Genomic DNA, 14,905 nt, shown 5'->3' with positions numbered 1-14,905 from the left:
TCACTCCTTTACTGGGTGCCAGATTCAAACTGACCCTGGGAAATTTATGCCCCAATTGTGGGATTGTGGAATTGAGGTCTGTGGTGAGTGCCACTGATTGATTCGCTGCTGATCATATAACTCTGGCCTTAAATCTCCAGTAGCTTTGGATGTATCCCGTCCACTAACATCTGATATGTTGGTTTGGTAGTGGCAGAACCGTAGATGTTTACAACAAAGGAGACCATTTGGTCTCTGCTGTTTTTTTTTTAGCCAGAGTAGTTTAAAATTAATTATGCATCAAACTATCCCAAAAGCCCTCAATCATCTTTGCTTTGCTCCCTTTCCTCTTAACTCCTTGCATATATTATCTCCCACATCTCCGCCCACCTTCCTCGCAGTGATTGACTGCCTCCAATTGGGGTTTTGACCCTACCTCAGCACTGCGATGGTCCTTAAAGTCACAAACGATATACCGTATGACTTTGTCCATGGTAAGCTATTCCTCCTTGCTCTTCTTGACCTATCTGCATTCTTTGACATGGTTATCTAACTCCTGATCTCTGGAGTTCCCTCCCTATTACTTTTCTGCCACTCTTTTGCTCGTTAAAACCTATCTCTTTGACCAGTGTTTTGGTCATTTGTTGTAATATGTCATGTGGTTTGATGTCAAATTTTGTTAATGCTTCTGTGAAGCACCTTGGAACATTAACAATGCTATATAAATGCATGTTGTTTTAAATATTTATCTGTTTCCTTGTAAAGACATAATAGCCATTCTATCAACTCTGTGCCAAAGCATTCCACGCTTGTAAAGAATCTTTCGTAACATTAAGGGAATCGGGAGAGAGATGGTGTTAATTACAAAATTGCAGAGTTGTCTGGTGCATGTGGTAACTCATTTCTTCATCAAAAAGTTTTGGAGGATTCCATCAGTGTCCCAGGTCCCACCTATGAAATCCATGAGATTTGCTTTCCTTTAGGTTTTTTCTCCTCCGATTCAAGATGTAGTTGAGATTAGGTGTGCAGGCATCTGGAAATGGAATGAAGCTTTAGGTATAAATCTTAAATATATTAAAATTCATTTGGCTGATTTGTTTCTAAGTATACCTGTTTGCATGCTGTTCTCTCTCTGTGTAACTTGCTGGAAGTGTAAGCAGGGGGCCCTGCAGTGAGGCATCTAGGTCCTTGGTGAATGATGGAGCCAACAGAATAGCACAATTAATTCAATTTAAGGATTGTGAAAGGAACAGGGTGAGAAGGAACAGGAACAAAGTGAGAGAAAATAAGGTTGAGTTGAGAGTGAGGAAAAGATGATGGTGAAGTAAGAAAAGGAGCATTTGCATTTATAAAATCTCAACATTTGCCGCATGCAAAAAGCTGTTTTCTGGGCCAGAGAAAATAGTGACATTACAGTCATTAATGCAATACCATTCAAGGGCATTTGTGCTATTAATTGAGTCCTAATTTGAGACCAGTTTTCATGTGCAAATTCAAGACGTTCTAAATAATAGGGAGCCAAAGGGCATTTGTGTGAAGCCAGTAACAGTGCAGTCTAAATCATCGATGAAGTGCTAGAGATCTGTAATTTGAGGTGTATTTAACTTCTGCAGATGTGTTCATTCATTTGCGCATTTGACAGTACATTTCTGCTGATTTAATGTTAACGCACATTTTTAAAATATTTTTTTTATTCTACTTTTTCACATTTTCTCCCAAATTTACACCGAACAATAATCAGCAACGAATGTAATGCCAATCCCCATATCAAGAACAACGATCCCATCCTCCCACCAAATCAAGCGCACATTTTTTCAGGCAGATTTGGTACTTTAAATGATCACATTTCAGAAAGAGGGAGTGAAAGACAAGTATGTCTGCTTGCCACTCTGTCTTCAATATATATACCACAACTCCGTTGAGATGAAAACAAAGCAAGTGAAATGCTGGAAACGCAGTTGGGCAATGAACACCTCTGGAAAGATAAGTGGAGTTCACATTTCAGACGTGGATCTGATGTGGACGCACGAAAATTCAACTCATCAATCAAGCCTTCACACAGAAAACATGAGCGGGATTCCCCCAGCCCTGGGCTGGGCCGGAGAATCCCCGTGAATGGGCCACGCCGCCCCGACGCTGGCATGCGATTCTCCACAAAGCGGAGAATTGGCGCCGGCGTGGTTGGTGCGGCACCAGTCGCGGGCCACTCTATGCGGCTGGCCCGTCGATTCTCTGGGCCGAGTGGCCGTAAGAAAAGAGCAAAGTCCCGCTGGCGCCGTTCTAACCTGCTCTGGAAGGGTCGGGTGGCGGGGGGGGGATCCGACTCCGGCGCCTTGGGGGGGGGGGGGGGGGGGGGGGGGGGGGGAAGAGAGGCTCCGATGTGGCCTGGCTCACGATCAGGGCTCACCAATCAGCGGGCCGGCCTCTGTGGCTGAGGGCCTCCTTTTCTACGTGCTGCCCCCTGTAGTCCTGCTCCATGTTAGGTCTGGGCTGGCGCCCTGAAGGAGGCCACTGCGCATGCGTGCGTAGGCACCGGTGCCACTGCGCATGTCCTCATTGGCGTAGCTGCGGATGCACGAATCCTGCGGCGCACAGTTCACGCCGTGCTGGCCCTCTGAAGGGGCCAAAATTAGTACTGGGAGCCGCCCGTTCACGCCGTTCTAAAATGCGACGGCGTTTAAGATGGTGTGGACACTCTGCCGCGAGATTGGAGAATCCCGCCCCATATATCTACAGTACTGGGATAGGCAAAAAAAAGTCAGTAATGGTGGTGCTTGTGGGGAAAATGGGGCAAAGCTGCCATAAAGTAGAGGAGACTAGGCTAAACAAGAGCCGTGTAGTCCCAAGGTAACAATTACACAAGGGTTTTTCAGGCAATTGTAAAATTAAACTGGTGATAGGGTGATTGTAGGATTTCATTTGTGATTGGCAGCATTTATGCAATGTGAAAACTAGACCTTCAAAGCACTCGTAAGGGGGCTGAATGTGTTTGTGTTATGGAGCTGCATGTATTTTCTGAAAATTAGTTATAAGAATATAAGAACATGAGCAGGAGTAGGCAATTCAGCCCCTCGAGCCTGCTCCGCCATTCAATACGATCATGGCTGATCTCATCTCAGCCTCATTTACATCTTTTTGCTTGCTGCTAGTTAAAAATCTGCCTTTGCTGGCTTGTTCCAAAACCTATTTGAGGCCAGCAACGAGGACTAAGTTAAGAATAAAAAACCAAGATAGATGAGGAACCAAAGGACTGCGCAACCCGGGGGGAGGGGGAGGGGGGGGGGAGGGGGGAGAGACGGAAGGAAGGTGGGGAAACCACAAAAGAAGAGAAGAGGAGGGAGCTTTTCCTGAAAATAAAGCAAAAGACAACTGAAGCCAAGAAGGGGGGTGGGGGGTGGGTACTATAGACCGACCCAGAAGGCAGCAAAATGTATATAATGTCAATTAAATGAAAGGCAAAATAAATTTCTGTGTACGATAAAGTAAATTAACGCGGGTAAGAAAAATGTGATGTGTGTATATACAATTGTTTATAATATGAGATGCCAATAAAAAGATGAAAAAAAATAATCTGTCTCAAATTTGTTAAGTGTTCTAGTGTCAATTGCACTCTGGGGTAGAGAATTCCACAGATTTACAACGCTTTGAGTGAAATAATTCCTCCTCATTTTGTTTTGAATCTGCCACCCATTAGCCTAAAGCTGTGGTCTCTCATTCTGGAATGTCCAAAAGGCGAAACATTAATTTATGCCAACCATATCAATCTCTTTTCGCATCTCGTATATTTCAATTCTGTGCCCAGTACTCCAGATGGGGTCTCACCAATGCCCTCTACAGTTGCAAGAGCACTTCCCTACTTTTATCCATTTGCCTTTCTTATTACCTATCGCACTTGCATATTAACTTTCTGTGATTCATGCATGAGATCTCTTGGCACTGAAGCATTTTGAAGTTTCTCTCCATTTCGATAATAAGTTGCCTTTTTATTCTTCTGACCACATTAAATCCCATCTGCCAAATTTTGGTCCACTCACCTAACCTCTCATACATTTTTAAATGTCTTATTTCTTGTTGCAACTTGCTTTCCCACCTATAAGTGCCTTCTGCAAATCTGGCTATAGTACATTCTATAGTTGGGACGTAAGGACCAAACCCTGTGGCACACCAGTAGTCACAGCTTGCCAATCAGAAAAATAACCATTTATCCTGACTGTAATGGCCCACATGGGGCCTATGGGGTGGGAACGATTATCTTCCCTATGGCCCTTGCAGAGTACGAGCTCCCCCGCTAGGGGCATAGGTTCTCTAGTCAGCTTTGTAAAAAGACTGGCCAGTAAGGCATAGAACAGAAAGGAACCTGGCAGGGATCTACCAGGCTGTATATATAGTGTGCTTTGGTTAAAAACTTTGTTCCTTTTATTTTACTTGGTGTGAACTCCCCGTGTCCTTACTGAGAACAAGCGGCAGACGGTCATATTGTTGACAGTCCGTGAAGCGCACCTGTTCGATGTGATCTGGAGTCTCTCGCACCCTCCCCCGCCGGATACCCAATCGTTCGACCAACTCGTGACCCTTGTGGTGCAACACTTTTAACCCATCCCCGTCGGTAATGGTTCAAAGATATGGGTTTAAGCGGCGGAGAGGGCCCCGATGAGTCCGTCACCGAGTTTGTATCACGACCACAGAAGATAGCCTAGCTTTGTGAGTATGGAACTGCTTATCCAATATGTTCTGCGATTGTTTGGTCTGCAGTATAAACCATTTGAAAACACAGGAAAAACATTGGGCGAAATCGCCCTGACCTTTCAACAGGCACTGCAGATCACCTTGTCCTGGGAAAGCGTGGAGCGTGGCGTCCAAGAGATACAAGGGATGGAGGTGAATGTTTTGGGGCAAACCCCTCGCGTGGTATCCCTGCGGCCTTGACCGAATGTTGTGTTGCCTCTGGGCGAACAGCCGGCCGGCGGGATGTACGGCGTCACTGGACTTGGCTGAAGCCCATTCCGGCCCGTGTTGGTGCCAGTCACAGGCTGCAAGAAGGCCAGCGCTCCAGGCGCCCAATCGAGGTAGGTGTCCGCCCCGGGACTGGGCCTTGAATCTGGATGACCGAGAAGAGGATGAAGCTGGGATGCAGCTGAACTGTTTGGCAGGACCCCATGTAGCCCCCATTTGCGTTCCGATTCAGGTGAATGCCAAATGCTCCAAATCATATCGTAGAATCATAGAATTTATAGTGCAGAAGGAACCCATTCGGCCTATTGAATCTGCACCGGCTCTTGGAAAGAGCACCCTACTTAAGCCCACACCTCCACCCTATCCCGGTAACCCCATCTAATCTGTTGCACACTAAGGGGCAATTTAGCATGGCTAATCCACCTAGCCTGCACATCTTTGGACTGTGGGAGGAAACTGGAGCACCCGGAGGAAACCTACGCAGACACGGGGCTAAAGTGCAAACTCCACACAGTCACCGGAAGCCGGAATTGAACCCGGGTTCCTGGAGCTCTGAGGCAGCAGTGCTTGCCACAGTGCCACCCAAATGGAGTTGGATGCAGAATCTGACGTTTCTATGGTAGCGCAGAGCACCTTTTGATGTAGGTGTGCATACTTTGACTTTGGCTCACACAGCGGCTTGTTTGGCCACTTATACGGGGGAACGACTTGAATGTTTTGGGGTAAACCCTTGCTCTGGTAGTTTATGGGTGCCAATCAGTTTGCCTCCCCTCGTTATGCAAGGAAGCAGCCCTCGTCTGTTGGGCTGTGACTGGCTACACTTGCTGCAGTAGGATTGGCAACATATCCTTCAAGTGGGATCTGGTGGTCTATGTGCTGTACTGAGCAAGTTCCCCGAGGTTTTACAGCCAGGCTTGGGTACTAAAGGGGCTGTAGTCAAGATCCATGTGGACCGGGAGGCCCAACCCCAATACTTTTATGCTTGCCCGGTTCCCTACGCTTAGTGGAGGAAGTCGAGACCGAACTTCGTCGTTTGGACTTTGCAATTCGCTGAGTGGGCTGTGCCAGTGGTCCCAGTAATGAAGCCAGATGAGACAATTCGTCTCTGCAGAGACCTTCAATCGACAATGTACATTAGACCATTCCTTTACCATGCATCGAGTATCTGTATGCAACATTGGACAGTGGCTGTACATTTATGAAATAGGACATGAGTTTAATAAATCGTCACGACGATCAATACGCACAAGGCACTCTGAGTACACCTGGCTTCCGTTTGGAGTATCCTCCATGTGCGCAGTGTTCCAGTGCGTCATGGAGAATATCCTGCGCGGATTACCACAAGTTGTGGTTTACGCGGACGATGTGCTGGTCAAGCGGGCCACAGAGCAAGAACATTTTGATCTACCCGGCTGAGTATATATTGTGTTGTAAATAAAAACTTACTTATATTTTAACCGGTGTGGAGTCCTTGTGTCCTTTTTAAACCCACTCTTTACTTTCTGTTGGTTAGCCAATCCTCTATCCAAGCTAATATCCTGTGGGATCTTATATCCTTTTGTGCAGCACTTTATCTAATGCCTTCTGGAAGTCCAGATAGACTGCATTTACAGGACACCCATTACCCACTTTGCTTGTTACATCTTCGGAACTCGAGCAAATTTGTCAAACACGATTTTCCCATCATAAAACCTTGCTGACTCTGATAGATTGCGTTTTGACTTTCCAAATATCCCATTGCTACTTCCTCGATAATGGATTCCAACAAGATATTAGACAAACAGGTCTATAGTTTCCTATTTTCTGCCTTTCTTCCTTTTTGAACACAGGTGTTTTCATTAGCCTTTTTCCAATCTACTGGAACCTTTCCAGAATTCAGGAAATTTTGGGATATATATAACCAATATCTCTGCCACTTCCTTTTAAGACCCTAGTATGTGGCAACCAGGCCTTGGGGACTTATTTGCATTTAATCCTAAGAGTTTGCTCAGTGCTTTTCCCCTACTGATGTTTTAAGTTCCTTTGCATACCTGTTACTATTGGGTTGGTTCTAGTGTCATCCACCATAAAAACAGGCAAAATATTGATTTAATGTCTGCTATTTCTGTGTTCCTCATTAATAACTCTCCAGTCTCGTCCTATAAGAGACCAACTTTGACTTTAGCTACACTCTTTAATTTTACATACTTATAGAATCTTTTGTTATCTGTTTTTATATTGCATGAGATTTCTTTCATAATTTACCTTTTTCTCTTTTATTACTTTTTTAATAACCCTTTGTTGGTCTTTAAAAGCTGCACAATCCTCCAGCCTGCCACTGACCTTTGCAATATGGTATGCCTTAGTTTTTGCTTTTGGTTTTATCTCGTCTTTAATCTCCTTGCTTAGCCACAGATTCTCTCTCTCTCCCCCCCCTTACAATCTTTCTGTCTACCACTGTTCATCAACTGTCCTACCTTAAGGTCTTTTTGCCCAGTCCACTAGGACCAAACCTGTTCTCATGCCTATGTAATCACCTTGAATTAACACTGGAACACCAGTCTGGGATTCCAGTTTGTTGCCCTCAAACTGAATTTGAAATCCAAGCATGCAATTTTCACTCTCCCTGAGAGGACCCTTCACTGAAGATCATTAATTAATTCCATCTCATTGCACAATGCTACATCCAAAATAGCCTTCTCCCTGGTTGGTTTGACAACATATTGTTCCAAAGATCAATCTCTAATACCCCTACAACCTCTCCCTCGAGGCTACCCTTGCCAATTTGATTAATCCAGTCTGTATGCATATTAAATTCACCCACGGTTATTGTCGGACATTTCTTACACGCTCCTAGCATTTCCTAGTTTATATTGTTTCCTACTATTGGAAGAACTATAGATTATTCCCACCAGCTACTTATTTCCTTTGCTATTTTTTATTTCTACTCAGACTGATTTCTAGTGCCAGTATCATTTCTCACTACAACACTGATCCCTTCCTTTACTAAAAAAGCTGCAACACCACCTTTATCTTTCTATTTTCCCCACTATTTAGTTTAATGTCCTAGTTATTTGATTTGCCACAACACTGGTTCAAGTACGAATCAGGTGGAGCCTGTCCCTGTGGTACAGCTCCCTCTTCCCCGGTACTGTTGTCAATTTCCCATTAACTTCAACCCGTTTCTCCCACGCCAATCTTTGAACCATGGTTTTAATTCCTTAATCTTATCGACCCTATGTCAATTAGCTTGTGGCTCGGGCAGTAATCCAGAGATTATTACCTTTTGTGGTTCTGCTTTTTTAATTTAGCACCTAGCTTCTCGTATTTCCTCCAGAGAACATCTTTCCTCGTTTTACTATATCGTTGGTACTTACATGGACCATGACAACTGGATCCTATCCCACCTACTACAAGTTCCTCTGCAGCCCAGATGAGATATCCTTAACCTTGGCACCAGGTAGGCAACACACCTTTTAGGACCCTCAATCCTGGCTACAGAGAACATCGTCTAATCCCCTAACTCTACTAACTACGACTACATTTCTGTCTTCTCTCCCCGTTTGAATGACTCCCTGTACCACTGCGTTGTGTCAGTTTGCTCATTCTCCTTCAGTCCCTGCACTCGACCACACAGAGCAAGAATCTCCTATCTGTTGGCCAGGTTAGTGGCTGAGGCTCCTGCAGTGCTACCTCTTGAACCCTTTATCTGTTGTGACACTCTCTTGTCATGTCCGAATTTAAGGTAGTTAATCTAAAGGGTGTGACTGCCTCCTGAAACAAGCATCCAGGTAACTCTCCCCCTCCCTGATGTGTTGCAATGTCTGAAGCTCAGACTCCAGCTCATTAACTCTGAGCATACGTTCCTTGAGCGACCAACACTGGCTATATGTGTGGTCGCTATAAACTACAATGGGGTCCACTAGCTCCAACATGCTGTAGCCAGCCTTGTATCCCTATTTTATTTAATTAGTTTTTCAATTTGTTTTTAATTTTACTACTGATCTTTCGTTTTCCACTGTAATTTTTCCTTTGTGTCATTTAATCTGAAAACAAGTCAGAAAAGGTAGAAGAGAAGAAACCAATAAAAATTGCTGAATGAGTGTCCTTAATGAGTACAAGAAAAGAGGTCATAAAATGCTTCAGGAATATGGTAGCATAATGGTTGTGCTATTGGACCAGTAACCCAGAGACTTGGGAGAATGATCCAGAGGTGTGAGCTTAAATTCCACTATTGGTGAATTTAAATTCAATAAATCTGGAATTCAGTCAAATTCTCAGCTATCTAACTGTTGCCGGGGAACTGTTGCAATGGCCTACTTGTCTTCCTAGTAGTACTGATTTCACCCAAGGATGTGTCCATGGCACCCTCCTATTTACTCATCTACATACTGTCACAAGAATTACAAGTGGGAGTTGATCATATGGCCATCGAGTCTGCCCCACCATTCAATATAATTGTGGCTGATCTTGGGCTTCACTCCATTTTCCACCTGCTCTCCATTTCCCTCAATTCCCTGAGACACCAAAAATCTGTTTATCCCAGCTTCAAATATATTCAGCAATGAAGCATTCACAAACATCTAGGGTAGATAACTCCAAAGATTTACATCCCATTGAGTGATGTTCTTTTTCCTCGTCTCAGTCCTAAATGGTTAGTCACTTATCCTGAGTCTATGCCCCTGTGTTTTGTTGCTGGTCAGGGAATCTAAAACAATCTCTCAGCAGCTATCCTGTTGAACAACTTTCAGAATATCAGCCCAATTTATTCGGCCTCCCATCATAAGACGATCCCTCACCCCAGGGATCACTTTAGTGAGCCTTCGGTGTGCTGCCTCTAATGGGAGTACATCATTTCTTTGGAGAACAACACTGCACACAGTATTCCACATGTGGTCTCACCAAATTCCTGTACAACTGTAGCTAGACTTCTTTGATCCTGTACTCCGATTCCTTTGTAATAAAGGCTAACATGCTATTTGCCTTCCTAACTGCTTGCTGCACCTGCATGATAACTTTGTGTTCCTTGTATGGGCGCATCTAAGTTGCTTTGAACATAACCACTTAATGCAATATCATCGGAAAACAATGTTAGTTCTCGCATTTACACAAATGACATCCAGCTGCACCTCACCGTTACCTCTCTTGATTCTTCCACTAATTTCAAATGATCAGACAGCTCATCTGACACCTAGTGCTAGATGAGCAGAAGTTTCCTCCAATTAAATATTGAGAAGACTGAAACTGTTGTTTACGGTCTCTGCTCCATACTGTATTCCCTAGCCATCTACTCCATTCCCCTTTTTAATAAGTGTCTTGGCTGCTTGTAACATGGACATAAACACACATCCCACGATATCACTATGTGTCTAGTTCCACCTCCGTAACTGCTTAACTCTGACCTTGCCTTAGCTCATCTGCCGCTGAAACCTTCATTCATTCTTTTATTATCCTGAGACTTAATTATTCAAAAGCACGTCTGGTCGACCTTCCGTGTTCCATCCTCTGTAAATTTGAGGTTATACAAAACTGCTGCTCATGTCCTTGCTTGTGACATGCCCTGTTGACCCATCAACTCTGTGCTTGCTGACCTACATTGGTCCCAGTCAAGCAATGCCTCCATATTAAAGTTGTCATCCTTGTTTTCAAGTCTGAGTATGGCCTGGCCCCTCCCGATCTCTGCAAGAATCAAAAAAGCAGGTGAGGCAGCATCTGTGGAGAGAAACAGAGTTCACAAAATCATAGAAGTGTTACGGCACAGAGGAGGCCATTTATTTGGCCATGGTGTCTGCACCAGCTCTCCAATGAGAGTTATGACTTCGTCCTGTATTTTCCCTGTACCATTACACATTTTTTCTATTCAAATAATCATCCAATGCCCTCTTGAATGCCTCTATTGAACTTGCCTCTCCACACTTTCAGATAGTACATTCCAGACCCAAACTATTATAACTCATCCTGAGTTAACAACTTTTCCAGCAGTGTCCAGAAACGAGGGTAGTTCTTTGTGTGCAAGGTTTCGGACCTGAATGTATCTAAATTTGCTCTCCATAAGCAATTCAGGTTTCCCATGTAATTCCTCTAGTTTTGCAAATCTTCCTTCAATAAATAAGTCCTCACCCATTTTATCCCTTCCCTGTATATTGCATCTATCTTTCCCGGCAAAAAAACGCCGATTCCTACAAATGGGACCAGTGTCGACGTGCCCCTTAGCCCGAAGTGCCGCCTCAATTGGTTGCATATTCTAAGCGAAGATACAACCACGGGTTTCCTAGTATATCTGCCCAGAAAGAATGGGAGTGGGGCTGTCACTAAGGCCCTCAAACTTGTCCCCACACAGGAGGCCAACTGTACCCGAACCCACTCTGATTCCTCTTCCCCTCCCCCAACCAATACCTCACCTCTCCATATTTGCCGCCAAGTTAATAGGTTTGGAGTGCCCCCCCCCCCAAAAACCACCACCACCGTCCACCCTCTTTGCAAAAGATCTTCAGAATCCTGGGCGTTTTACATGTCCACGCAATTCCAAAATTAATCTGTCCAGTTTACAAAAGAATGCTTTTGGGAAGAATATTGGAAGGGTTTGGAAGCAGAATAAGAGCCTTGGTAATACGTTCATCTTAACTGTCTGTATCCTTCCTTCGAGGGACAATGGCAGGAAATTCCACCTCTTCAGATCCCCTTTCACTACCTCAACCAAACTAGACAAATTCCATTTATGCATTGTGTCCCAGTCAAGTGTTATTTGTGAGCCAAGTATCTAAATCTTGTCCTGGCCAGCTTGAATTATAAAACTCCCAGATTTTACTCCCTGGGCATTAACCGGAAATGCCTCACTCTTCAACAAATTGAGCTTATATCCTGAAAACCTCCCAAATTTCCCTAACAGAGCCATTATTTTGTCCATAGACTCCAGCAAGTTTGATACATATAATAGTAGGTCGTCGGCATAAATTGATAGTCTATGCTCTCTGTCTCCCCTAACAAAAATTTGCAAATGTTCTGGGAGTGCTCAAAGCGGAGGGGTTTTTGGACTTGCAGTGTTTTGAGACAATATCGGAGATAGTGGGGGTCAAGCTGGCACCATGCTCTTTGGTGTCAATCTTGGGGTTTCAGAATTGCTGGAGCTGTTGGAGGGGAGGTGGGCTGACGTACTAGCCTTCGCCTCACTGATTGCAAGGCAATGAATCCTATTGAATTGAAGATCGGCGATGCCACCGGGAGAACTGGTCGAATTTTTGAAATTAAATATGCACTCTGGGTTGGAAGAAGGGTTCCTTGTGAGAAGAAATCTTTTTAAAGAAATCTTTGTCGCCAGAGGGTAAGGGGAGAGGGAAGGTTTATGGGTGAGAGAGGAAAATAAGGGGTTATTTTGGAGAGTGGAGGAAAAAGGGGGATATTTTTAAAAAACTGTTTGTAACCTGTTGAAAGTTGATTAATTTTGTATGTAGCTGTGTTTCAAATAAAATATATATTTTAAAAAATCTATGCACGTATATACCCAGGTTCCTCTGCTCTTGCACCAGATGAAGAAGAATTGTATTTTAAGTTGTCTGTTCATATTCTTCCTATCAAAATGCATCACCTCACACATCCACATTGAACTTCATCTGACACCTACCAACCTACTCCACAAACTTGTTTCTGTCCTTTGTAAGTTCTGAAGTGTCCTCTTCCCAGTTTATGATGCTTCCAAGTTTCTTGTCATTGGCAAACTTTGAAATTCTCCCCTGCACCAAGATCGTATGATGATATACATCAGGAAAAGCAAGGGCCCCAAACTGACCTCTGGGGAACTCCACTATAAACCTTCCTCTAGCCCAAAAAATATCCAGTGACAATTACACTCTGTTTCCTATTAGTGTTGAAAGAACAATAATACATCCTGAGGCAAGTAAAGGTGGTGTGCTGCAATAGACTGGGCTGGCACAATTATAGATGCAGGAAAATATAAAGTACATTAGTTACCTGCCAACTTGTACATCCTCCTCTCAGTGTTTTCCTTAATGAGACAATATTTCTCTCTCTAATATATTAAGCATTTTCTTTTTCCATGGGCTTTCGGACTTAAATATTCCATGCAGCCGTGCACTGGTTCCTGCATAATTTTGTTGTGGATTCAAATATCATTCTTTTCGCCTCATCTCCCCACCACTCCATTCCCTTTTCCCTGAATAATATCCAACTAAAGTTTTGGTGTTTATGCAGTGCGAAGGAGGTGGGGTGGGGGGGAGGGAAAGACACTTTTTTGTATTTGGTATTTGCTACTTTTTCTTTCCTTTGCTGTTCAGTGTTGTCCACTTTGAGCCTTGCAGCTACAAGAGTCTGCATAAAAGATTTTATTTCAAAAGATGCATTAACTTTTTATGTCATGACAGATGCTTTTAAATAATAAATCATCCTGTTTTCATTTACAGAGTGAAGATACACAACAACAAATTATAAGGGAGACATTCCATTTGGTCTCAAAAAGAGATGAAAATGTCTGTAATTTCCTGGAAGGTGGCATGTAAGTAATGTGAATTTTTTTTGAAAAAGTAGTCTGAGCAAAAACACAGTTTGAGATAAGCACTTCATATGAACCAAAAGCACTGGTAAATTATATCTGCATAGAAAATCATTGAAAATGGATACAGTATAACTGTTCACAGAAATTGAGAACCACACTGCATATTGTGTTACATGATGTTGTGCTCCGTATACCTGTTGAACGTAACCTGATGCTACATTTTGTTAAAGCCTTCAGAGTTCGGGGTGACGTTTTTTTTCCAAGTCACAAGTTATGTTTACATTTTCTTATGCAAGTGGTAGGTGTTACACAGATACTCTGTTAAGCAAGCAGCTTATCAAATCAAAAATTGACTTTCAGATCTACCTATCTAAAATGGGGGTTGTGTTTTGACAACAAACAACCTTTTTGGGACCATAGTGAAGATATTTTCGAAGTTCAAATGCTATCAGTCTTTGTTTGAAACACATCGAAGCAATAAGATATGTTGTGCATGTGCCAGAATATACGTTTATGGAAATAGGGATGTTTGAAGATTGCATTTCAGATCTTGTAAACAGGGTACATACATTGGATTTGGGCCACTACCTAGGAATTTAGGGAGTTGCAATCATAATGCCTGGTTTACATTGCTCAACTTACAATTTGTTACTCACTTTCATCAATCGGTATTTTCTAAGGAGTCATTTGAAGAATAAATAGAGATGTCAATATAAAATCATATTTTTCTGATTTGATAAAAGCTGAGCCTCCAAGTAATACATAACTTATTTTCTATAATTTTCTTGTTTTAGGTTAATTGGAGGAGCAGATAATAAACTTATTTATAGACATTATGCAACATTGTATTTTGTCTTCTGTGTGGATTCTTCAGAGAGTGAACTGGGTATCCTGGACCTAATACAGGTTTGTGTGCACCTATCTCTATCAGCTTTAAGGTATCTGGTAAAGATCGTGGATTTGATTATAAAGCACTTCAGCTATGGATGATATTCCCTTGTTGCTGATGCAAGTGAGTAGAACTGCAGTAGTTTTTTTTTTTATAAATTTAGATTACCCAATTATTTTTTCTATTAAGGGGCAATTTAGCGTGGCCAATTCACCTACTCTGCACATTTTTGGGTTGTGGGGGCGAAACCCACGCAGATACGGGGAGAATGTGCAAACTCCACACGGACAGTGACCCAGAGCCGGGATCGAACCTGGGACCTCAGCGCCGTGAGGCGGTTGTGCTAACCACTAGGCCACCGTGCAGCCCAGAACTGCAGTAGTTGCCTGCTGAACGTAATTAGATAAGTTTCTGTATCAAAACTGTAGGATGCGATCTTCCTAAAAGGGAACAAAGTCCCCTAGCGAGCGCATTTAGCCATGTGTTTCCTGGCACTTGCAGTGCAGAGAACCACATGGCTATTCAATGGTACTTGTGTTGACTAAGGGGCCTGAACGGGGAATGCGCGGCTGAGGCCGCACATAGCCCCGTTTTTT

At 43.3% G+C, this 14,905-nt stretch overlaps 1 protein-coding gene across 8 annotated transcripts in view; it reads left to right on the top strand.

The window, feature by feature from the left end:
• The window catches only part of LOC119970441 (AP-3 complex subunit sigma-1), a 98,019-nt gene that overhangs the window by 19,617 nt on the left and 63,497 nt on the right, over positions 1 to 14,905 (top strand). For all 8 annotated transcript variants that reach the window (XM_038805057.1, XM_038805059.1, XM_038805052.1 and 5 more), the window contains exons 2-3: positions 13,329 to 13,420; positions 14,215 to 14,326. In XM_038805057.1, the coding sequence (XP_038660985.1) occupies positions 13,329 to 13,420; positions 14,215 to 14,326 (204 nt within the window). The remainder of the gene's footprint in view (positions 1 to 13,328; positions 13,421 to 14,214; positions 14,327 to 14,905) is intronic.

This window comes from Scyliorhinus canicula, chromosome 8 (genome assembly GCF_902713615.1).
Source record: "Scyliorhinus canicula chromosome 8, sScyCan1.1, whole genome shotgun sequence".
Taxonomy (NCBI): domain Eukaryota; kingdom Metazoa; phylum Chordata; class Chondrichthyes; order Carcharhiniformes; family Scyliorhinidae; genus Scyliorhinus; species Scyliorhinus canicula.
This window is presented reverse-complemented; position numbering and strand designations above follow the sequence as displayed.